Below are 25,445 nucleotides of genomic sequence, written 5' to 3' on the forward strand. Positions count from 1 at the left end.
AACATGTAATGGATTTTCTCTGCTTCCACAGGTAAAAGGCATGACATTATGGAACTTAACTCTGATGTTGTGAACTTGATCTCCCACGCTACACAGGAGAGATTACGAGGTCTCCTAGAAAAACTAACTGTAATTGCTCAGCACAGGGTATCAACCCACAAGGTAAAGGAAATCATTAAGCAAGTTTTGCACCAAGGTTTTCCCACTTTGCAGCCTTTAAGGTAAACCTCTTCCAAGTGTAGGCACATCATATGCAATATGTGCATCTTCACTATCTACCAAAGGCTGGTTTTAACTGTTCATAGCCTCTAATTGTTCTTTACATTTTCCATTTGACTTGTTGGATAAGTGCTCTTAAAACCAAGCATAGGAGTAAATGCATGTGTTTCTCCTCTTACATAGAAGTGGTGGCTGTTATACAAAATCTGTCTTGGATGGTAAATATGAAGCTATTTTTTTAATGCTCCTGGTGGTTGGGTTGGCTTAGGAGCCTCTTTGCTTTATGCACTTCCTATTGGTGGAACAGTGAGAAGCCTTAGGAAACTGAATTGAGGAGAATTTATTTTTTTTTAGAAAGTGTTCCATGTGAAAGCAGAGATCCACTGTGATCTTAAAGTTTCCAGAAATTTATTTCCACCATTGCTATTTAAGTTTCATTCCCATCCTTCCTGTATTAGTTCCATTCAATAGAAACTGTATTGGGTTCTAGTGATCCATTATCCCTTAAGATGGTTGTATGGTATAATTGTGAAGCAATAAGTTACTAGTGACCCAAATAGATCTTCGATGCCTTTTTATTTTGTCTTTCCATAATAAGATATTAGTCATTTTTTCTATAAATGCTTGGTACTGAAAAAAGTTGGAAGTTAGAAGCAGATGTATCTGTTGACTTTTGAGTGTTTGTTTGGGTTGATTGTTTTTTTTCTCATTTGTGTTTTTTTGGGGTTTTTTAAACAAAGTTAATGAGAAACTGACTCATGGGATAGGAGTTCCTTTTCTACTGAACACTTTTTATAGGCTTTTAAGCACTGGAGAAGTAATAGTAAAGAGCAGGAACTATTTGGAAGCTTCCAAGTATTTATAGTGATGTCTGGAGCAGTTGGAGTATGCCGTTTCTTGCCAGCAGAAGATGCAGTAGGAAAAAAAAATCAGTCTAAAAGTATAGTGAATTTTTAAAATGAGAAATTGTTAGTAATCTGCACATGTTCTGTGTTGTCTCTTCAAAGTGTGAGATCCAGTATTGCTCATGAGCAAAAGTGAAGTGGAAGCTTGAGTCTTGAAGAACCAGTAGGTCCTGGTGGCTTTCAGCCGTCAAGGACACAAGACCATATTTTTGGACAGGGGGCTTGAAGGGGCTGATTTCTTTAAAACTTGAACAAATGCACCAGAGGAACTGATAGTTTTTTGTTTGATTGAATTGCCAGAAGCTATGATAAAATTGTGGGGCTGCAATAAGCTTGCTTTCTTTTCCTCTTTTCTCAAAAACGAGGCAAATAAAAAACCAAAAAAAAAGTAATGGGCGTAATAATCCTAGAGGCACAGGTACCCTCTTTCATGAAGATGATATTACAATACAGAGGACTGCATTTGTGAGCAGTATTATTATGAAAGATGCTGTCAGGGTTTTAGAGATCTAAATTCAAGAACAGAACACTAGAGGGGTTTGGAGCTCTGTATTATTTTATATGTATATACACACAGAGACACACACATGTACACACAGCCCTGTATTCCATCTCTGACAGTGCTTTCTCAGTCCTTGTTTCCCTTTAGGCTGTTGATAGGTGGCAGTGTGCAATATGGGTTCCATGTATTTTGGGGAATCATCCAGAGCCTTTCCTGAATGTGTTGCCAGCTCTCTTCTGACTAAAGGCATACATAGGAATGCGTTGCTTCAATGCTGCATGTTTCACATAGGTGTAAAGTCAAAGTTTCAGTAGGAATTGTCTGTGTTTTGGAGTGCATCTGTGGAGAAATCTTGAGTATACATGTCTTGAGTGTACATGTCTCTTGAAGGAAAAAAAACGGGGAGGAATGAATTTCATAACAAGATTGTATAAGTACACTAATGTGATACCATTCTGTGAGAACAATAGCTTCTTGGGTTAAAATTAGCTCAGTTAATGTAAAAACACCTTCTTAGCTGTCAGATACAAGTTTAGCTTTGAAACACACAAATCTAACCACACCCTTGTTGTTATGTTCCTTATCACCAAGTTAAATTCTGTCCTTGATTACATTTGTAACTTCAGTTTTGTTACAATTTCACTGTTGTGGCTGGGGTCAGCTTGGCTTTAAGTGAGGAAGTTAAACTGTTAAGTGAGCAAAAACTTGATTCCATCTTGCTTCATCATAACAGTTATGGTTACAAGTTACAGAAAGATACATTACAATGTTTTTTGTCAAAATAATTCACTGCTAAATGATCAGAGAGAGCAACTTCATTGAGTAGAACAAATTATAACTCCAAGTTTTCCTTTTCCTTCCATTTCTTATCCCATATAAGCTCATGGTAGTGCATTGGGCTGATTCTGACTGAGAGGTTTGCATTCCTTATAGGCACAGGGGCTTTGATGTGGCTTTAAAATGCAATATCTAACTCTGACTTTGGGCATTCCAGAGCTGAACACTTCTAAACTTTGGGAAAAAAAGTCTTCTGGTAATAGGGTCTTCTTCTTTGACCCTTTAAAAGGATTGTGGCATGATGGTGGATTATTATAAACAGCTGCTTCAAAAACAATTGTATTAATGCACTGAGACTGACTCAAAGTAGTATATGTTTTGTGGGGAGCAGTTACAAAAACCCATCTTGACCAGTGACAAAAGAAGGGGGAAAAGTTTGTTGGGCTTCTTTGCAGAGCCACAGACTCCACTTTGGAAAGACAATCTGCTCGGTTGCAACACTTGATCTGCTCTGAGCCACAATGAGCTACATGACAATGTTGTGGCTCAAAAGGCACAAACTTAATTCCAGAAGGGGGATTGATTTCATGCTCTGGTTGGGTTGTGAGAATTCAGACTGGGAGATGACAGTGCTTCCCAAGAAGACATTTGCTTTTCTTCCAACTTTTAAAAGTGTATGACTGGGTGTGAGAAGAACAGCCTGTGCATAGTGTGTTTGAAAATAAAAAACTAGCAACTGAAGTCATGGATAGTTCCTATACATAAAATACATCCTTGCCTAAAGTATGCTGTATATATAAAGCATCTGTGCCTGTTCCAGATCGGTTGTGTGTCAAGGTTGCTTCAGTGAAGTGTGAGATAGGATAGGGTAGATATGGTATAGGGGATAGGGATAGGGTATATGGTATATAGGGGTATGGTATATAGGGATAGGGTAGAAGGAAGGGGTTGCTGGAAACAGATAGTGTGTTTAGCTGGTAAAAACCCAAGGATAAATTTCTCAAGAAAAGACAAGTTCACAAAGTGACAAAAAGGCAGAAAGTAACACTAGGATGTGCATTATAGCGTGGTACAAACAGGTGGCTAAGACATATCTCACAGAATGATGTCTCTGCCTTATTTTGTCTAATGCTCTTTTGACTAGTGCATGGCTGAAATAACATGTATTTGGAAGAGCAGAATATTAAACCCAAACTTGTCACTGTCAGTTGACCTCATTTTAGATTATTTTCCTTTCTGTTTTCCATCTAGGCAAAGTAAAACTAAACTCACTCAGGCCTTCCAGTGAGAGCAAAAACAGTAGGAAAAATAAACTTCTGATTGCATTTTTTTTTTTTTTTTAGCCCAACAGGCCTGTAGTCTTGTTTGAGTTCAGTTATTGTTGGAATTTGTCATTAGTATTCACTGGCCCAGCTTTTTACAAGGGGCTGGACCAGATGACTTGCACAGGTCACCTTTCAACAAAAGCTATTGTATGACTTGAGAGCACCCACTGAGGCAGAAGTATGTATTCCCAAAGCTTTAACGTACCATATATAATTAATCATCTCATATTCCCCACCTTCCAAGGTTCATTATAACCAGTTTGAAATCACCCCTGTGTTCCATAAACCCCCCTTTTTTTCTTTTTTTTTTTTTTAATACTAGGTGAGGCTTACTTCAAATTCTGGATTAAATAGCTGAAAGCACAACTCCAAACATTAGAAACTTAAAATCTCAAATTCTCAAATTTTATTTATTCTTCACCCTCTTTTTTTTATTTTTAATTTTTTAAAATTTTTTTTAATATATTTAATTTTTGTAATTTTTAATTTTTTTTTCCTCTTAACATGTCTGGAGTAGTCTTGTACATATATTTACTGAATATAGTACTGCTGTTTAAAATAAAATTTTAGCCTTTAAAGTTGAAAACTTTTTGGTTGTTATAGTCAAAAAACAATGGACCTAGATGTTGCTAATGCCACTTTTGCAATAGCCTCTTAGTAGTCACAGATGCTAAGAAACGTCACACATTTCAGCTTTCAAAAAATAGCATTGTTCTGTTCAGATTGTTCCCATTGGGTTTCTGAGCTTTAATGGTGTATTTAAAAGCCTGGTTGTCTATAACAAACTTCTCTTTCCAGGGGAGTGATAACTATGTCGTATCTAGTGACACCAGAGCACAGCTGAGATTTCTTGAAAAGCTTGATCACCTAGAAAAGCAGAGAAAGGATGAGGAGGAACGTGAAATGTTGCTTCGAGCAGCCAAGGTAAGAACTGCACTTCTTACTTTCCAGGGAAGTAGTGGTATCCTTTAGACTGCTGAGCATCTTTAGGTTTCTCTTCTTTGTGCTTGAAATGTAGTAACCATTAACCTTGTAACTGGAAAACTGTAATGTTTATGATATCTTAGGCTCTACAGAAAAGGATTTTAGATTTTGTATTATTTGAAAAAAATCACAATAATTCTTTGAAATTTGTGGTTAGTGGTCTTTTTTTTAGATTAGTCCTACTGGTAAAAAAAAAAAAAATTCATATAGCCATAAAGGTCCTTCCAGGGTCTGTTTCTGACTCTGAAATTGGTGTGTCTTTATCCGTATCTGTGCATGGCACTGTTTGAAAATATGGGTTTGTTCTGCTTGTTCAAGCTGGAGCTTGGTGAGATCCATTACCCTGCCAGATGTGTTTGTTTTCTGTAGTTAGATCAGAGGGATAGCCTTGGAGCTGGTACCTCAGCATCTCCAAGCCCCTGATGGAAGCACTGCTAGGACTGAATAAGTACCTTTCCTCCCTCTTTCCTGCCTTCAAGTGCAGGAGCAAAATGAAAATAAATATCAGTAGCTGTTGCTCCATGAAATGTGAATTTCTTGTTTCCTGCTTGTTGGGTTTTTGTTTTGTTTCAAGCTGAATTCTGGAGCCCCTGGGGTAGAAGCCTGATCTGGAGTTAAAAGAATCGTGTTGTACTTGCACGAGTATGACTCCCTTTCTTTCCTACACTTCCCATCCTTTTTAAGTGTCTGCTGCTGACATGAACAACATCATGCCTAGACTGGACCTGACTGACAGTGTTAGCATCATTTTCAGCTTAATCTTGCTTCAGGCTAGAGCAGAGGCAGCCGGCCCAGATGAGGGGAGGGTGGGGGGGGTTGGGGTGCGTGCGTGTTTGCACGTGGAGGGGGAGGGAAGCCAGTCTGGATTGAGGCATTCAACCCTCGAGCTATATCTTTCAATCACCAGAGAAAATTGTCATTTATTAAATATTTAACGGATGCGACGGTGTTTGGATGCCAGTAATTTCTGTTCAATCTTTTTCCTCTTCCTCTGGTAGAGCCGTTCCAATAAAGAAGATCCAGAGCAACTGCGGTTAAAGCAGAAAGCGAAAGAGGTAGGACCATGTTACCAAGTTACCATGCTTGCCTTTGTGTGTTGAGAGAAGGTTGGCAGCCCTGTCCTGGCAATTAGGTCAGGGTTTATTTTGCTGCTGCATACCATTTGCAGAGGCCTCGGGGAAGGACAGGAACTGCCACAGGCAAGGGCAGCGCTTCAAATGAGGTCAATGAATTGTGAGCTCTCTCTTTTTTAACGTTTTATTTTCATACTTTCAGTCCTGTCTGGAAATGGCTCTTTGTAAACTGCAGCAGTACACTTGGTAGGAATATAATGTGGGATTAAAAAACAAAACAAAACAACAAAAACCAAAAAAACCCCCGAAACTTTGAGATTTAGCATCTGGGACTGTACAATAGGCTACATTTTTCCAGGGTAATTGTTCGTTTTGTAAATCTGATACTGCTTATAATTCTTTGGCTGGGAGGCGGTACTGGGATTTAGTTTTAAATGGAAAACGCCTCTGGCTTTTAATTTTCTGGGCCCAGCAGTTTTCTGTTCTGGAATGGAGCCCTTGTTTCACACAGTTCATGTTTAGCTGCAGGGGTTTTAGTTTATAGCTTAGACTGGTTAAGCTTTTACTCCCAGAGGCCTCTGCATAGCAACTGTAGAAATCAACAAATAAGTTCATTTATGTCTGCAGCCTCCTCTCAGTAGCTGACTTTTTACATTTCCCAATATCCATTTCCTGACTTTTCTAGCCTGAGAGAAAAAAGCTCCACTAATTGGAGCTTATTTTAATTGAGCCTTAATATTGGATCTCACTGGAGTTGCCCCCAGAGCTACTGGGAACAGAATGAAATGAAAGTACCTAAGGTTGAAGTTGTGTGTGTATGTGTGTGTGAAATTTTTCACTTGACCTACAGATTCTTTTCCCTGCTGAATAAATCATCAAGCCTGTTCACATTTCTGATTAAGGATCTGACAGCAGACGATAATAAAGACAATTGAGGTGTGAGACGTGTGATACAGAGCTGAAGAAATTGGTTTCTATAGTTACTTGACTGATTTCATGCAATTTTTAAGGATCTTTGTGCTAAATGAGAGTGATTTTCTGAGCAACCTTTCTCCTTAACTGTGCCTCTTGAACTATGAAATTTGTTGTTCCTTAACATTGCTGTGCTTGGCTACTAGGTGCCAGCAGCAGCAGCAGGTTATTTATGAATGCTTTAAAGACCCTTATTGTTTGGATTAATGTAGGAACCCAGGCAAAACAAATGGAAATCCAGTAAAATAGTATTAGAATCAATGCTCTGGATTTGCACCATAGTAGAAGAAACTGTAAAATACAGAGACAGAAAAGGAATTTGCTTTACTCTGTCTTTTAATTCTTTCTTTTTCTGCTTTGAACTCTTTCTTCGTGCTTACAATCTGAGTACAAAGTTGCCCTAAAGCCCTTCCCAGTTTGCCTCTAGTGCCACCAGGATCAACAACCAGTGGGTGATGCTAAGTTGTCTTGTTTTGTGGGAGGCTTTACCTCTGCATCATCTGACAGTTTCTAGAGGATCTTTCTTTTAATAAAATGCTGCAGAGCAATTAATTTATACAATTTATTTTACTGTGAAAAATAGTGTGTGTTAACTTAAAACATAATATGTACTGTCTTGAATAATATTCTGTGATTCAGGTATCAGAAAGAAGTTAGTTATGTGTTCTGAGACTTTTTTTTTTAGATTGCTTGGTATTCTTATTGAGATCTCTTTTTAAAAGTGGCAAATAGATGTACAAAGAAGGAACCAACAGAGCAGAGAAAGCATCTAAGTTTAGTGCTTGGTGTTCTACAAAGTGCTTGGAGTTCACCCTCTTCAGTGCATTTTACCTTATGCCAGACTCTCACAGCCTTCATGGTACTTGGCCTGCATATTTCCTTTATGCTGTGCTCCTCTCAGAGTGATATGGTCTCCAACTGCTTCAAAAAAGAAGAGGCAGATGTGCCTTTTGGGTAGATGCTGATGTTTGTACTGGTATTGCCTTGCCCTCTGTCCTGCTGTTTTGTTCTCCAGAGAATGAGGCAGCCAGAACTTCTGCAGGCTTCACGTGCTGCACCCACCTGCTGTGTCTGCTTACCTGCAAGACCATCTCAAGGTTGAGTGGAAATGAGCCCAAATGCAGCTGGTCAGTTTTGGCACTTTATTGACAGTTTAGGGATAAATGGTCAAAGAACATTTGCATTAAAAAAAGCAAAAAACCAGACTTGAGTAAAGATGGAGTAAGAACAAAAGAAAATCAACAAATATGCAGAGTCTAAAACTGGTACTGCAGAAGCATGGTCTGTACTGGGATGAAAGCCTGAAAAGGCTCTCCATAGTCTGTCTTGACCTGTTATTAGTGTAGCCAGCTCTAAGAAACCACACTTGGGAATTTCGATACCTCTGTTTGCTGGAATTAGATCCTTTCCAGGCCACTCTTGTTGAATATCCACTGGAAAGCCATATTTGATCCGCTTGAAGTTCTTTAAAAGTTAATACAGGTCTTTTTTCCTCAAAGCTGTTTTTTTATGTTGATGGTGACCCCTGGGAGAAGGGAGAGGGTGTAGGGTAATGTCACTGGAGTGTGTCTCTAAAGCAGTGTTTCTCAAAATGTAGTCTACATGCTAACAATGAATACTTATGAAGCCAGGATGTGCTGTCATCCAGCAGCTGGAGGCAACATCTTAACATTGCTGGAAGTACATCCAGAGACTCAGCAGTGAATTCTTTTATCCAAAAGGCTATACATAATTGCTGTGACCTTTTCATCCCTTTTTGCATGACCTTTTGCCTCAAACTTCCCCTGTGCTAAGTCATTCATTTACTTTCCTATATTCTTAGTCTACGTAGTTTGCTATGAATTAAGTCTTTATTTACTTTCCCCTTTCACCTGTTTCAGCAGATTTTAATACCTACAGAAAGTGCACATTCCTTGTGAGGCAGCTGCAAGGCTTGCCCCAAGCTGCTCCTTTGTGCAGTCAAGAATTTTGTCTTTGCACACCTCATGGGCCAGCTCTTTGTTGCAACTTCGTTCCCAAAGTCTGAGTAAATTATCCCTGCTTTTCATTCAGCCTTATCTGCCACTTCAAGCTGAGAGGATTCAGTCCTTGCAGTGTCCCTGATACTTGCACTTTTAAAGCATAACTTTTTTTGGTGCTTTCTGCTATTTCCTGTTCTACTTTGAGCTATACTGCCAATTACAAAGCAAATATTCTGCTGATGCAATTCTTGTAGCTGTATTTACAATTTCTCTGGCTTCGTCCCTTCTCTGACTGAGCTTACTTAAATTGAGTAGGTGTAGGATGCTGTCAAATGCACAAGAATTTCATATGAAAAGTGCATCCCGGAAGACCTGTAAAAATGTCTATTAAACAGTACACACTATTAAACAGTGTGTACTATAAATATAAAAAAACCCCATAAATCCTGGTGTCTTATACTTCTGCCTCAGCTTCAGAAGTGAGTGTGCTTGAAGTATGGCTTCAGGAAGCCTAAGGCTGAGGCTGGGCAAACCTTTTGGATTGTATGTGTGCAAGATTGCTGCTTGGGGTTGTGTAGCTGAACCAAGTGTTGTACTTGTAGTATCTTTGCTTATTCTGTAGTAGCTACCTTCATCTCTGTTCTCAACTTGTGGCACCTTGCAGCATCTATCAGTGGGTAAAGCTGAGTGTCCTGAACTAGGAGAAGAAGAAGGGTGTGGAACAAGCCTCTGAGGGACTGCAGAATTGCTTGCCCCATTCCTTGCCCTTTCCATCTCTGTTCTTCTACAACTGCATGGGTCTTTCCAGTTCCTTGTTCCTTCCTGCTTGATGCATGTGTGCATTTCACTGTTACAGTTTCGACACAGATACCTCAAGACAGCAACAGATTATATGTTGAGAAAATTCAGTACCTGTACTATCAACTGACTGGGAGCAAACCCTTGTTTGTTTATAGGCTTGTTGTGTTGTTTTTTGTTGTTGGTTGTTCGTTTGGTTTGGATTTTTGTGGAGACAGCCCCATCAAAAACATAGAAAAAAAAGTTTGCATGATTCCAGGGAGTCTGTGGGTGCTGTGTAGTAATGACTGTAAGGTAGTTGTTCCATAGTATCTTTTTTTAAAAATTAGTGATTTTTTTTTCCCCCTATGTCACTTATCCATCCTCTCTTACTTATTTCATTTTACATTCTGGGATAACAAGTAAGTGTAAACCTAATTCTTTTTCTTCTGCTCTCTGTATCATCTCCAACCCACATTTTCAAGCTGTTTATTTCCTTTTCTTCTCTATGCCTCTTGTGCTGCTTCTGTATTTACTCTTCTGGAACTAATGGTTCAGATTTTTTAAGACCACTCTTGTGGCAGGGGAAAAGGAAGCTCCCTAGTTAACCGTAACCTCTCAAAAAAGCAAACAAGATGCTTTGACCAAAGTAAAATCTCCTCATGATCCATTGCCTTTTTTGAGCCCTCAGTGACATCCTGAGAGCTTTTGGTTGATTACCTGATTTATATTATCTTTGTTCTGTACTGTTTCTTACCTGCTTCTGCATGTTTTGGGAAAAAAAAAAAGGTGCATAATTATTGAACAGACATAAATTTTGTTACCTGCAATGTAGCTTAGAGGTCTGTCATCAGAGATTCTGTGTGTTATGAGTTGTTGCAGGAAGTCAGGGATGGAAGTCCTGTCAAGTGTTTAGATTATTGAGCAAACTGCAGAGTGAACTAAATTCATTTCATTTTGGTGTTTGGAAGGACTGTAAGAAAAGAGCAGCTGAGATACTGTTCCAGATTCCCAAAAATTATCTGGCTGGAAGATGACAGCAACTATCCTCAGTCTAGTGAAAAACTAACACCCACACCCACCCCTCCAAGTCCATTAAGCCTGTTTTGGATTGTCAAATTAGCCTTTTCCAAGTTTCTCTAAGACACTGTAATGGACATGTAATGAGCTGAGCATATGGCCTTGGATTAGAATCTTGCTAATAGAGGAAATTTTAGGACTAAAAGTACAACAAAAAGATGATGATGGAGGGCCAGAGTGTTCTGTGCTGAGAAGGAGTGTTGGGTAGACTGCCTGATGAGATGGACTAGTAATTAGAGATTGAAGCTAAGTCTTCAGCATTCTCTGGCTTTGAGACCTCCAGAGTGAGCGAATACACAATGTTAAGAGTAGCTGAAAATAATTCAAAACAGTGTGCATTTATAAAAACTGTGATTGGTTTTAAAGTAATACAGTGCAAAGGCTGGACACTGTCCTGTTGTGATAATGCAGGTCTGCTGGTGGTCATTGAGTGGTTTTCTTGAATGTGATAGCATCTGAAGCAAAAACTACAGAGTCTAATTATAATGCTCCAGGTGTTCTAGATTATTCTAGACTACACTTGGGAAAGTCTTAACCAGAATAGTTAAGATTAGGAGTCAAGAAGTCACTGTACCCTGGACCTTTTTTTAAATTATGTGGGCACCTGCTCATTTATAGATCAAAGAATGTCAAATATTAACTGAAGAATTTTTTTTTTCTGTGGGCAAATTGCTTCATGGATTTCCTGGAAAAAAAAAAAAAATAATCTGTTTTCTCCAACCTGTCTTACTGCACTGCACCCTTTAGTTCTAACCAGAAAAGGCACCTGGTCTTGTGGCACACAGCCATGGTAGGGGCTGTTTGTCCAGTGAATCAGGTATGTGCAATATTAACCTGAGAGAATCCTACAGTATTACATACAGCCCTATGATAAGTTAGGAGTGCCTATCAAACCAGTGCATGCTATTCAACCTTTCTGCTGTTAAACATAAATTACAAGAGAGGGAAAAGTCGGTGTTTTGTATGGCTAATTAAAACAGTTTGAAAGGAAGCAATTGTAAGAAGAGAAATTGCATTATAGACAAGAGGAGAGGATGATAAATGTTTAAATATGAAACCTTCAAATGTCAGCTTTCCTCAGAGAATCTCCCCCATATGAGAAGTCTGCTATTCAGCCTCAGTCAACCTGTTGGGCAGAAAGTTTTGTATAGGAAAGGTGGAGGCTGGAGGCAATAATGCTTGTTGAGCTTTTTGATAACCAGTGTGAGAGGCTTGGGATTGCAAACAGATTTTTGAAGTTTATTTTTCATTTTCATCACAAGTTCCTTAAAATGCTTAAATGCCATGTAAAGAAAATAAGAGGGTTTTTTTTCTGATGTCAATGAATGGAGAATTGACAGGGCACAGAGTGTCTGAGAGCAGTGAGGCAGAAAGGGAACTGGGAGTCTGGATTGACAGGAAGCTGAACATGAGCCAGCAGTGTGCCCAGGTGGCCAAGAAGGCCAATGGCATCCTGGCCTGTATCAGGAACAGTGTGGCCAGCAGGTCCAAGGAAGTGATTCTGCCCCTGTACTCAGCACTGGTGAGGCCACAGCTTGAGTCCTGTGTCCAGTTCTGGGCTCAGGAAGGAGATTGAGGTGCTGGAGCAGGTCCAGAGAAGAGCAAGGAGGCTGTGAAGGGATCCAGCACATCCTGTGAGGAAGGGCTGAGGGAGCTGAGGGTGTTCAGTCTGGAGAAGAGGAGGCTCAGGGGAGACCTCATCACTCTCTACAACTCCCTGAAAGAAGAGGGTAGCCAGGGGGGGATCGGTCTCTTCTCCCAGGCAGCTATCAGTAAGACAAGAGGCATGGGCTTAAGCTCTGCCAGGGGAGGTTTAGGTTGGATATTAGGAAAAGATTCTTTACGGAGAGGGTGAAGAGGTAATGGAATGGGCTGCCCAGGGAGGGGGTGGATTCTCCATCCCTGGAGGTTTTTAAGAAGAGACTGATGTGGTGCTCAGTGCCATGGTCTGGGAACCACAGTCACAGTGGATTAAGGGTTGGACTTGATGATCTCAGAGGTCCCTTCTAACCCAGATAATTCTGTGATTGGGAGCAGTAGAAAACTTTCTATGTACTTCATAGAAGACACAATGAAACCCAGTCTAACTTGGGAAAAATGGTCAGGAAAAAAGAATGGATAGAAGAGAGAGGAGTCAGTTCAGTGGGATAAGTGACTCCACTTAAAAGGCACCTCAATATTTTATTTTTTTTAATTGTATAGTAATGGGCAGTAAAAAGGACCTGCTTAGGTATTCAGGTTCCTTTTTCACCGATGCAGTCTGTAAAAAAGTAAATGCTGATATTTGTCCACAGTTGCTTTGACTTACTTAGAGTTTGAATATTCATTAATTTATTGTATGTTTTTTTTTTTATTGTGGAAGTTGAAGAGTTGGGGGCTTCTGCCTCTTTTACATGCTTATATTCCTTGCTTTTATACCACTGCAAGTCTTATATGAATTCTTGTTCATTTACCTTAGTGTTTTTATTACTTCTAATGCACTTATTGCTGGATAGCACACATAACCCTTAGGCATACATTAACTTGTCTTCAGCCTTCCCTGGTTTCCTTTCCTGACAGTTCTTCTTTTACTTTAAATATTTATTTCATCTGTCTCATATTCTGTCAGCCTACAATGTCATATGTTGTGACATTCTCACTTTTTTCTTTGTATAAATCCTTGTACATACACTTTTCAGTCTTTCCTTTAAATTAATTATAACCAAGTACAGAATTGTGATGTTTAGCTTCCCCATCTGTCTTGCCAGCATTTCTTCCGAGCTCATTTATATCCATACGACTATTTATTTGTTATTGCAGTGCCAAGACTATTTGGGGTTTTTTTTTCTAAACACAAATTCCTAGCACTTAAATCTGAGAAATGGAGAAATCTCTCTTAATTTGTTTCCAAATACTGTACATATTGAAGCTCCTGCAGAAGTAGGCAGTGGTATGAATTTCTTGAGAACAGTGTCATCCACCAGCATCATACTGGACAAGTGCCACATGCCTGGCTTTACTTTAACCTGGATCCTGTTACTGCTCTATGAGGCCCTACAGATGCTTAATTTCTTGTCTCTACTTTTAGGGAAATCTTCCCTGCTAAAGCTACTCTTGAGTATCTAAAGAGTAAAGGTTTCATGTTCTTTGTTTTCTGTAAAAGCTTATAGCAACTGCAGTGTTCTGCTTTGGGGACTTTGTGACCAACGTGAGCGGGTTTGTTACTCCTGTTTGAATGTAAACTTGTATTCACCTGGGTAGCTCTTCCTTTCCCCCTTTGATGATGCACCCACCTGGTGCTGTACATATCATGGATTCAATGGTATGAATTAGTTGACTTTATTTGTAGTGGAGTATACTTTTTACTTTCTTCAGTTGTATTTAAGAGGTTAGTTTTGTTGCAGTGCTTAAGGAAAACCTTGCAAGATTTGTGTCATTTAATGGTATCAGAGCTCAAATAATTCAACAACCATATATCATGTACTTCATAAGTGAAAGGGTTTGGGACCAGCTTGCAGTATTGCTTTAAAAATAGTCTCAGCATCTCATAGCTGAAGTACTGCTCATCTTATGCAGCTTGAAATTTATTTTTTAATATTAAAATGACACAAAAAAGTCATTGGTGTGGTAGTGGAAATAGATTTTGCGTGTTTTCTGAGATGTGGAGTATGAGACAGAAGTGAGATAGAATTTCTGTGAACGGGAAAAGAAATATTTTTCTCAGTAGAGGATTGAGTGAAGAACAGAGAGGTCAATTTTAAAACCTTTCATTGTGTGTGATTACAGCCATGCTGCGAATGCCATTTCACTATGAGGGAGAACTTTAAAATATACCTTACTTCTTGATTTGTGCTGCAGGTCAGATTAACCTAAATGGTTATTGTGTCACCCTAGAGATTCCTGCTTGCTGCCGACCAGACTTTAAACCCTATTTTTATTATTAAAAAAGCCAGCAGCAACAAAGAATATTTTACAAGTCTTGAAATGTTTTCATAGCAATTTGATCTTTATACACAGGATTTTAGAATTCTTAGTACTGCTATTCTGAGCATATGTAAAAATTGGGAAAAAGCTTGAACATTCATTTGCCTCTTGCCTGGAGACTCCCCCCTCTCAGTCCTTTTCTTGGGGAATAAATTTTGTGCAGGACATGTGTTGTAGTTTTCTGTTGTGGTGAACAGCAGCATCTTTCAGTAGATGAAGTAAGTCAGGTTGAGGACAAATCTGCTAGTTTGGGGGTCTGGTGCGTGATGCAGGTTCCCCCTGCTCCTCTTGAATTGCCATTATACACTTCTGTCTTCAAAAGGGAAAAAAAAAAGCTATTTTCAAGATACAAACATGAGTATGACAGTTGGTATTTATATCCTGTTCTAGACAGAGACACCAATATTAGTAAAGCTGGCCCCCAGAAGAGAAACAGTTACCAGATGCAGCTTTTCTGTGTTATATTTTAATGAAGTGTATATAGGACATTTCACTTGCTGCAGTCATCTTTCTACCCTAGTTTGTGTGCTACAAAACTGTCTGTTAAAGAAAGATTTGACTCAACATAGTTGCCTCTTGTTCTTTCCTAATCTTGTTTAGGAAAATCCAGCAGTAGTTAGCCAGCCAGTATCCTCGGGTATCCCTTGATGTTATCTGCCTGTCTTCTCCTTATACTGTGCTTTTAACTGCTCACACAATGTTTGGACATTTAATCTCACGCTTTTTAATGCAACAGAACTTGATGAAAAGATGATTTTGCTGGCTTCAGCGGGGTAATTTGGATGCCTGCCCTTAACACTTAATGGGGATCTGTTGAGTCCATTATGGAGATTGAGTGTTTAAATTCATTTGTCTTAATTATGTTCTCAGAAAAATCCCCAAGATGTCTAGAATGAAAAGAGACTATGATTTCTCTTTTCTTTTGCTCCAAACCCTGGTGAGATTCTGCCTGATCTGAAAAATCTTTTGACTGTGTAGTAGGTGGAAATGTATTGAGAAGAGTAGATCATGGTAATGGCTCCATTTCTGGCATTTTCTTGGGAATTGCCTGGTCACTAATGCATCAATTCTGTCTTTAGAAAGCACATCATTTCATACCATCCTTTGCAGCATTGGTTTTCTGCCAGTGCTGTCCTCCAGCAGCAGTGCTAGCTCCTGGGGGGCATCTCTGTTGACAGTATGCTTTGTCAGCTTGGATTGTGTAGGATAAAGGAGTTATGGTGCCCAGGTGCTACCCAGTCCTCAGCCAGAGCATCATCCTGGTAATCCACCAAGAGGCACTCAACACACCCAGTCCCCTCCACCCTGTACTGGGTGGTTTTGGATTGGAAGGGACCTTAAAAGACCCTCTAGTTCCAACCACTCTGCCATAGTTAAGGGCACCACCCACTAAAAAGCCCCATCCAACCTGGCCTTGAACACTTCCAGGGATGAGGCATCCACAACTTCCCTGGGTAACCTGTGCCACTGTCTCACCACCCTCACACTGCAGAATTTCTTCCCAATACCTACCCAAAGGCCTCTCATTATTTAATTCATAGCTCTGGCCTCTTGTCCTTGGTCTTTACCATGGCTGTCCATCAGCATAAGCTTTAAAAAGTAGAGAGGGTCTTATTTCAATTCTGCTTCAAGCCAATGGTCAAATGTTCACCAGGTACCTGCTTTTTCACGTCTAACTGTGGTGAAGCTGGTTTGGGTGTGTTTTGTAGGGTTGACGGAGAGGAGGGCTATGTTTTTGTATGGCCGATGGTAATGAAGGCACATGGTCAAGCTAGTAAAGGCATTTGGTTTGTTTGATTTTTTTTTTTAAGTTTAATGGTTTTAAAAATCCTGCTTGATTTAAGTGTAATTATTCTTAAAAGTAAAGCAAATCATCTTTCCCCTTCTGGTTTTCTTTACCACTGGAGCCTTTCGGAATTTAATGTGCCCTGAGAGGGATGGCATGTTGTAGTGTCACAAACTTCTGTACGCATGGCCAGCACGAGGACAGAACCACATTGGTAGCTGGAAGGTGTTACTGCTACAGGGATGCTCTGGAGCTTCCTGTAAATAGGAATTGCTGCAGGTGTTGGAGGCCTGGGCAGCTGAGGCAGGAAGTGAGTCAGCATGTGCCCCCACCAAAGAATCTCAGTGCTTATTTGCTTCTGATTATTTTGGGAAGCGATGAAGATATCATATAAAGATATTTTCTAAGTGTCAGTGTTTCGTGGTGTTTGTGAACTTTCAAGTTAATTTTTCACTTTTAGTCTTATTTCACACCCCCCCCCGTCCCTGATTGGTTGCAACATGTTTCTGAGTGCAAGTATACACATTTAAGACTGAGAATAAAGGGAAGCAATTGCACAATTCAAGCAATTGCACAACACTAGTAATTTTCAGGTTTAAGGGACATAAAATATTACTGTCTCTCTAAAACAAACAAGTCTCCAGAACTGAATGAATTCTGATAAGTAAGGTTGAGTGTTTACAATGCACACAAAAGGAAGAATAGTGTCTCTGTGGTTGTTGAATGATGGTATTTAGCATTGAGGAAGTACAACTGCTTTTCTGTAAGCAAAAACCTACACAATGTGTGATCAAAGCTGACTTAAAAATAGTGTTGTTTTCATAACTGACACATTTGTCTCATCTCCTAAAACAAGCAGACAAATAAAAAAACTCCTCAAAAAATCCCAACCAGAAAACAAATTGTTCTCAATGTGTGTATGTCAAAGTCTTGCATTTCCTGATTTCTGCTGAAAAACCATGTTTGTAGTTGGCACCTTCCAGGGCAAGATATCTTTTTAGGAATCTCCACTGAAACACCATTTTTCTTTCAGTAGCCTGGCTGCTGCTATACTTGATGTGGAGCTGCCAGCATCACTAAAGTAAGAACATGTTTACCTATTTGAAGTAAAATAAGACTTGTGAAAAAATCCACCCAACTAAGCAGCCCTCCTCCCCAAGCCACACACACACACAAACCCCACACTATTACCTTATTCTTCTTTATTTAAGTAGTAACAAGTGGGGGAATAATGCCTTGTAGATGGTATGATCTCAGTTCTTATGAAGTGGGATCTCTGAGAGCTGAAAAGAAAAGACTTAGTGTGTTGCAAGCTTAGTAAGCAAAATATCTGTACTGACTGGATGAGGAATTCTAACTAATTAACTGTTTTTATGACTGGGGGAGCTGTAGAGGAGGAAGGGAAGAGAGTTGGATGCTTTGCTACTGTAATATGGCTGTACTTACTTTAAAGATAAGGCACATACAGGCAGGCAAAGGGTTTGCATCCAAGTAATTTTCTAAGTCCTGAGAGTGAGGAGAGCATGGGCTGAGGAGCTGGTCTAGTTGCACATCATATCATCTAAGAGTTAACATCAAATCCAGAGGTTTGTATTTAGGGACAAACTCGAGTAAATACAAAAGTCTTCTTTCTCTCCAGAGAAAAAGGAGCTCTTCCCATGATCATCCATGCTCCAATTTGGACAGCTGTTGGGTCTGAAAGCAGCATGGTTGTGTTGGCAAGGTGGCCAATCCAAGGTCATCCACCTGCCTGCAGACCTGACTGGGTTGAGCTCCAGAGCAGCTGGCATCTATACTTACTGAACAGAATGGAGTACTATGTACTTTGAATTGCAGAGATAAATATTTTCCCCTTTTTTTCTTTGATTGTCTAAGCTATTGGCTTTTCTCCTATCTCAAATTTATCTAACCCAAGCAGAGGTTGTTTCCAAGGATTTTTTTGTGTTGAGCAGTTTTTGGAGGCGAGTGAAAATAAATGTAGCAGTATATGTCCAACTTGCTTCAGATATGCCTGAAGACTCAAATATGTACAGGGAATAGAAAGAATTTCAGTAAACTGACAGCATCCTCTTCAGTTGGATGATAAGATGTTTCAGAATGGCAATATTGAGTGCTGGGTTCAGATACTACTCCTGAAGAAATTTAATATCTTGCTTGTGCAGTCATTAATTAAGATTCTGAATAAAGAATGCATTCAGCTCACAGAACTTGGCAACTTCTACTTTTAATACTAATCCAACCTCATAAGCCATTTCTGGTCAATAGTTTCTCTTAATTAGAAATGGCAAAGCTTATGAGGCTGAGGAAGCAGGAGCAAGGTTTCTATTGAAGCTACCTAGACTCTACAGTGTGGTCTCCATAAAGTGTTACTTCTACACAGTGTTGTCTATAGGGTCATGAGTGTTCTAAGGCTCTACGTATGACTGAGTTTTGATATATTAGAATATATCAAAAGTGTCTGGAAGGACAGGAAAAGATTCTGTGAAATACATTGTCTCAGTAGGGACTGCAGAACTATGTGAAGCTCCTGTAAAGAGAACCAAGACCTTTTTAGGATATTGTTTGTCATAATTAACAAAAGTGTTTTCTTTTCAAATTAGATGCAACAATTGGAGTTAGCTCAAATGCAACAAAGAGAAGCCAACCTCACAGCTTTGGCAGCCATTGGACCAAGGAAGAAAAGACCATTGGATTCAGCAAACGTTGTATCTGGAGGGCTGGAGGTATGGACATATCTTGCAGTGATTTGCATGGTGATGTTTTGTCTTCATACTGAATTACTTTTATCCTTCCCTGTAGGAAGAAGTGAGAATTCTCCTACATGAAATGACTGGTTACATACTGTAAGAAAACTAGAAACTTTCTGTTAGAAAAGCATTTTTTCTGGTAAATTTGATGGAGATGTTTAATTGTGCTATGGGAAGATCTGCAGATAAGGGCACTGTCTGTAAAAGACTCAACAAAATGATGGCTTAGAGAAACTTCCATCTTCAGTGGAGGGTAATGAAGCTGTGGTGTGTTCTTCCACAGCAGTTAGTTGTCATGGCCCCTCAGCTGAAGTCACAGTGCTTGTTTTCAATTTCTTCTGAAAAGGCTCTTGCTATGGCATTCAGATGTGGACTTTTTTTTCCAATGCATAGAGACTGAACAGTTTACCTTGGTTAGATCCTTCCCCTTCAAAATCAGTAAAGAAAGCTGGACCATCCAGGTCCTGCAATGAGCCAGGTCACCTTTTCTGGCTCTCTTACGATTGTACTGGAGATTTAACTGTTTCCAGGACCTGGAAAGCTTACAGGGCTGCAGAAGTTCTTTCCAAGGAGGCTGACAGCCTACTAATGTTCAAGATCATCATCGTGGGTGGAAGTGGGAGAAACATATTGAAGGCTGTCATTCAAATGTTGTCACTAGTTTCTCCTCTTTCTTGTGAAGCCTTGGTATTGCTCAAGTGAATGACTGATTGGCCACTGACCCAAGCACAGGGAGCAGAAGCCTGGAAAGTAACTCATGTGTGGAGGAAGCAGTGGTAAAGTTGTTCTTTCTAATAAGCCTTAAGTCTTTTTTATTCTTGTGGCCTAGGAAGCTTAAAGAGAAGCTAGGATTGAAAATACTTCAGTGTTTTGGGGTTTTTTTGCATGCTGGAAGAACCTTGTATAAAGTTCAGCTATTTGCGATGTAACTGAGGCAGTCTGTACCCTCAGCCTGGACTGTTGCAAGGGACCTCTCTAAGGAGGTGAGGTAGACTTGTTTCTTTGATTTTATTCTGATGTGGAGACACACTTAGCTCATTGAATGCTCCCTTTTTAACACAAGTGAAGGGAAAAGAAATCTATGTCTAAACAAGCTGCAGAAAGCAGCATTCCCAGCTTTTGAGCAGCTAGTCTTCACTACTTTGAAGTTTTTTAATGCAATTTCACATGAAGTTGAAGGTGTATAGCTACTTTTTTTTATAATACTACTGGAAAAACTTGAAAAAATTAGTCCAGCATAAGAACTGTTTTCCCCGTCCTTTTGTCCTCTTCCCTCAAGCTTCTATCAAGTAACTATTCCTGTTCTTCATAGTGGTTTTCTGTAATTATTGCAGAATTTGTTTCTGAATATTTAGCAAGTCTGCCTGTTGGGTGCTTTTCAGTTATTTCTCATTGCCTGCTATGTCTGCTTTATTAAAAGCTTCATGAGATTGTGCCAAAGAAAGACAAATAACAGTGTTGCTGTTGTGAGGTGCTGATCCATTATTTATATTGCCATTTTAAAAGGATAGGGAAACAATGTGCCTAAAACTGACCATGAACCTTATAGTATTTCATTGTCTCAAATTTACCTCCTGTATTTTAAGATCCTTCTCATATAGGTGGCCTTCCTAGACTGAGTTGTGAGGGCAGTAGGTGAAAGTAATTTTGCCTGTGCAACTACTTTTGTTTCTCACATGCATTTCTGGCATTCCAGTGCCTAGTACTTCAGGCTTCATGCTACCAGAAAGCAATTCTCTGTGGACCTTTTTTCTTTTTTATGAAATTATGCAGGATAGCAAACTTGACAAAGATGTTTATACTTAAATGTTTAAATGTCCCAGTAAATCTGAATAGGATTTATAAAAGGCTTTAGACTTCTCATGTAGAATAAAGAATGATTTTGACAAACATTCTCTTGTTCAAGAAGCAGTACATTTGTAATACATTCATGATAACATGGCAAAACATCCTGAGCAGTAAACAACATTCCATTCTTCAGAGATGAAAGGAGGTCTTTGAAACTGAAAGCAAGTACAATATGGCCTGAGGCTGATACACATTTGGGCATCTTTAAAATCATCTTTTTGGGCAACCTGTCTGAGAATAATTTAAACAGGCAGGATGTACTTTTTCATTTCAAATTGCAAATACAGACAGCTTTACTCTCAAGAAATCTTAAATGTCAGAACTTCGTAGCAATGCAGTGGCAAGGAGTAAATCTGTGCATAATACCTCAGTGACCATTTATTAGTTTTTTCAAGCTGAGTATCTTGTTAGATGGGTAGGATGGAAGAAGTTAATCCTGAATAAGAATGATCCTTTGACAGTATTGAGTGAAATCACTTATGATAACTGCATTTGGATTTTTTACTGAGACTTCAACTTTCCTTGGATTATGTTCCTTGTATCTCATGTGTCTGTGTCAGAACTAAGTTGATTCTGTTCAGCTTCTTTTTATTGTTGCCTACTAGAACAATTAAAGGAAAGGAATTGTTTCAAGCCATTATTGATGTAAACTGAAGCCCTAAGGTATTTGGGGAGACAGGGAAGAAATAATAATTTACAGTATGTATTAAAAAAGTGAAGCTCTGTAAGCAAATTTGTTCCATATTCGCCTGCCTTTATTCGGTACCAAAATGTAATGGGTACTGGAAGTTGTACAGCTCAGCAGACTGGGTTGGTGTGGATCTGTTACCTTCTGTTGCAGTAACAGTAAGTGTGAGGGGCTAAAGAACAGCATTTTGTCAGTCTGCCATGTTTCCTTTCTCCACAAATGAGTATCTGTGTTTAATTGGGTGACTCTTCAGCCCTAAATATCTGCTTCCTCCTTACTTTGCCACCTGGTTTTGCACCTCTTCTGGGAAGTCTTAATTCTGGGATAGTTCGGTGTCTGATTCCTGCACATTCATCCTGTCTTTTTCCCTGAAATTCTGCTTTCTTTACTTGGTCCTAGGAGACCTATTACGGGTTATTTTAATTTGGAAGCTTAGAACATGTGGTAAATGAGCATGTGCTTTACAGCTAGAAGCCTGCCACATGACTTCATAGTGTGGCAGGTAGCAAATAAAGAAAGAGCCCAGAGGAGCATCTGTCAACTAATTTGGACCTAAAAAACCCTGAATATAAAATGATAAATTATATCTTGCCATGATTGTTGCTTTTGTATCACTAAACTTGAAATAGCAGTTGGGGCAAATCCTTGAGGATCATGAAATGAAAAAATAAGGCTAATGCTCTAGGCCTAATGAAAGAAAAAAAAGCATCAGCATAATGGGAATTCTTCCCTTTCTGGCTGGAGCCACTTGTTGGAGTAGTTTTACATCTTCTCTTCACTACAACTGAACATTTGAATGGTGTTGTTCAAAAAAGTAATTTTAGAAAGTATTGGTAAGAAAGTCCCTCTATTATAAAAATGTGTTAATTGGTGCTATTTGTAATCCAGAGGTGGTAATACCATCTCTCTTGTGCTGGTCCCTCCAGACGCTTTTGCATACAATGAGGGGGAGAGGCCTTTGGATTTGATTAATATGTGTTTTGGGGTTTGTATATTGGTTACCTATCTCTTCTTCTCCCTCATTTTGAGGACATGTGGTGACCAGTAATGAATTAAAGGGTGGAAAGAATTGAAAAATAACTCATATTGAGAGTGGAGAACACTTTTAAAACAAAACAGAAAAGGAGTAAACTTGAAGCCACAGGCTTATTTTCCCAATTCTGTGTTCTGCTTCAGAGTTTTTATTGGTTGGGATCATGCCCCATAATGTTTTCAATGGTGAGAAATAGACAGAGAAATATCTTTTTTATTAAGTTTTGCTGCTTTTTTGATGACAGAGCTAGTTTGGCAACTCAATCTTAAAAGTAAGAAAACCCTTGCAGATATCTAAAGGTTTTGTCTATGAGAAAACAATCTGCATCTCTGAGTCCTTAAACTGTTTTTCCTTGTGTCCAAAGGTGTCCTGGGTCTGAGGTTGTCTTCAGTCTTGAACTGAGAGCAGTATGGTGCAGTTTCCTGCAGCAGGGAGGAAAAAAAAATCTATCTACATCTGTGAAAGTAGAGTTAGGTGAATGGCTGTTATTCTGATGGTTAGCTTCTGAAGACTGTGCTTGGACCATTCTTCTGCTTTATATATAAAAACTTATTTGGGCCTCTGCACTTCCTGTGATTGTTTTTTATGGCTTTTTTGGTTTTTTTGTGGGGCTTTTTTGGGGGGTCAGGGAAGGGGGAGAGAGCTTGCTTATCATTCCTTTTGACTCAGTGATAGCACATTACTTCACAAATGATGTGGTCTGTCTTTCCCCTAAGTGCTGTTGGTGGTTTGTGCTTTTTTTTTCCTCCTTCCATGGTGATTACATTGAGTTACTCAGGGTTAAATTTTGTCTTTTCTTTCTTTTTGCTTGATCCATCAGCAAAAGAAGCATCCTCATTCCAGATACTGCATGCAGCTTTTCTATCCACCACCGAGAATGGCTGCTCTGTAAGTGGAGGTCTTGCCTTGCCACCTGTAGTCTAGCTCTGCTGTGGAAACTTAGGCTACTACAAGTATAATTTTATATAATAACTATTAATATTACTTTATGGATGCTGTGGAGCTGCTGCAGAAAGAAATTATGCAGCTGGTATCATGGGGGCAGTGCAGAGCCATGTGAGTACTTACTGTAAAATCCCTAGCTTGGGCCAACATGCATGAAATAATGTGATACTTGTAGGGTGATGCACACCTTTTTGTACTGCAGTTCACAAGTAAGCTTCCATTTTCTTTCTGGGAAGAAGTTCAGCAGGAAGAAGTGTTTGTTTACCAAACTGCTCATTGTTCCATTTTTAGTGTTTATTGTGGGTGGAGAAAATAAGCTTTGTGTTTCGTCATGTTTGTGGCCAGGTCTCTGCCACATCTGATCATTGTTAACAGAATTTAAACTTACCCTTCTTGCTTTACAGCTTGGGATGGTGGTATGCACTTATATTAAGCACATTCTGCATATGATGCTTGCTTAAGCTTTGGAAAGGATCTTTAGGCTGACCTTAGAAGAACTAGGCCTGTAAGTAAAAATTTCTTAAGAATGAAGGAAAACTCCAGCTCTTCCAAATGACTGGTGAAGAGAGATGTTTGGTTTTTGCAATCTGTGACAATCAGATTGCTTTTACTTGTTTGGCATTTGCAGGGGGGATGTGTGGTAGAGTATATTTGGCATTAGGCTCTTCTAAGTGTTAGCTAGAGAAGATCTTGGCGCCTTTTTGGATATAAATTCTTCTGTTAAGAGAACACGATAGCATAATTCATCAAGTTCAGAACTGGTATTAAAGATTTGACTGTATCTAAACGTGAATTAAACACAGAAGTTGGCTCTGTAGCCAATGGTGATAGGTTTGCTACTCCATGTGTACCCAGGGGTTGCAGAGAGGCTGCTGGCTGGTTCTTGGCATTAGTACCTGATAGTCTGTTAAAGTATTTTCTTAAAATCTGCAGAAAATTAATTTAAAAGTGATCACTTTAAACTGGACCTAGGCTACTTGCATGTAAGTGAGGTGTTCAGAGCCCAGCTACATAACCTATTTCTACACTTTAAGGGTGTCCCTCTCTTTCTCTACGTGTCTCTCTGTCTCTACCACCCTTTCCCCCAGCCCATAGGTCTAAAGTGATACAGGAAGAGTTTTCCTTTTTCTCCTTTGCAAGTGCTCAATATATGCAGACTCTTGATTTCAGATTCCGCTTCTTATTCAGGTTGTCAGACAACTCAAGAGTCTACAGCACAGTCATACCTTTGGGGAAGAGAGGAGCTAAAAGTGTTACTGCAATTATAAAACATGGCTTCAGCATCTTCCTTATCTACTGGAAGAGCCAAGCAGAGCCCTGTCAGCTGTAGAGTTTCAGTTTCAGCACTGAATTTCTTGGCTGCTGTCAGTCTAGGCCATTTACACTTGATGTGAATTTTTTCTCATGTGAATAGGCAAAAATATTCTCAACTGCCATTCACACACTTCAGAAATCCAGTTCATTGGCCCATATTGTGCCTTCTCTGTGCTAGAGATGAACTTAATTCTTCTTGTGTGTGAAAGATATCTGCAATTTAAATGACTAATTGCGTTGTAGCTTTAGGCTGAACATATTGGTAACGCGCGAATGTTGATGACATGTGAAGGGTCAGGAGATTTATAATTTAGTTGACAATACATTGCTTAAAATCATGTGGCAAAGAGCCAGAAATTTTCAGCTTAATAATTGTCTATTAACTAACATGACATATTTGTATAGTATTCATTACCTCCAGGTACAGATTAAGCATCTGATGTAGCCATACGAAGTGACGTGCGTACATGAATCTTGGGCATAATAGTGAATAAACTGACATTACATTTGTAGTAATTTGTTTCAATATGTAAAACATGTTGTTGC

At 39.3% G+C, this 25,445-nt stretch overlaps 1 protein-coding gene across 1 annotated transcript in view; it reads left to right on the plus strand.

Moving 5' to 3' along the window:
* TAF4B (TATA-box binding protein associated factor 4b) overlaps positions 1-25,445 on the plus strand; it is a 73,722-nt gene that overhangs the window by 43,242 nt on the left and 5,035 nt on the right. The window contains exons 12-15 of the mRNA XM_030444680.1: positions 32-162; positions 4,527-4,652; positions 5,711-5,767; positions 18,925-19,047. Coding sequence (XP_030300540.1) covers positions 32-162; positions 4,527-4,652; positions 5,711-5,767; positions 18,925-19,047 — 437 coding nt within the window. The remainder of the gene's footprint in view (positions 1-31; positions 163-4,526; positions 4,653-5,710; positions 5,768-18,924; positions 19,048-25,445) is intronic.

This window comes from Calypte anna, chromosome 2, assembly GCF_003957555.1.
Source record: "Calypte anna isolate BGI_N300 chromosome 2, bCalAnn1_v1.p, whole genome shotgun sequence".
NCBI classification, from domain to species: domain Eukaryota; kingdom Metazoa; phylum Chordata; class Aves; order Apodiformes; family Trochilidae; genus Calypte; species Calypte anna.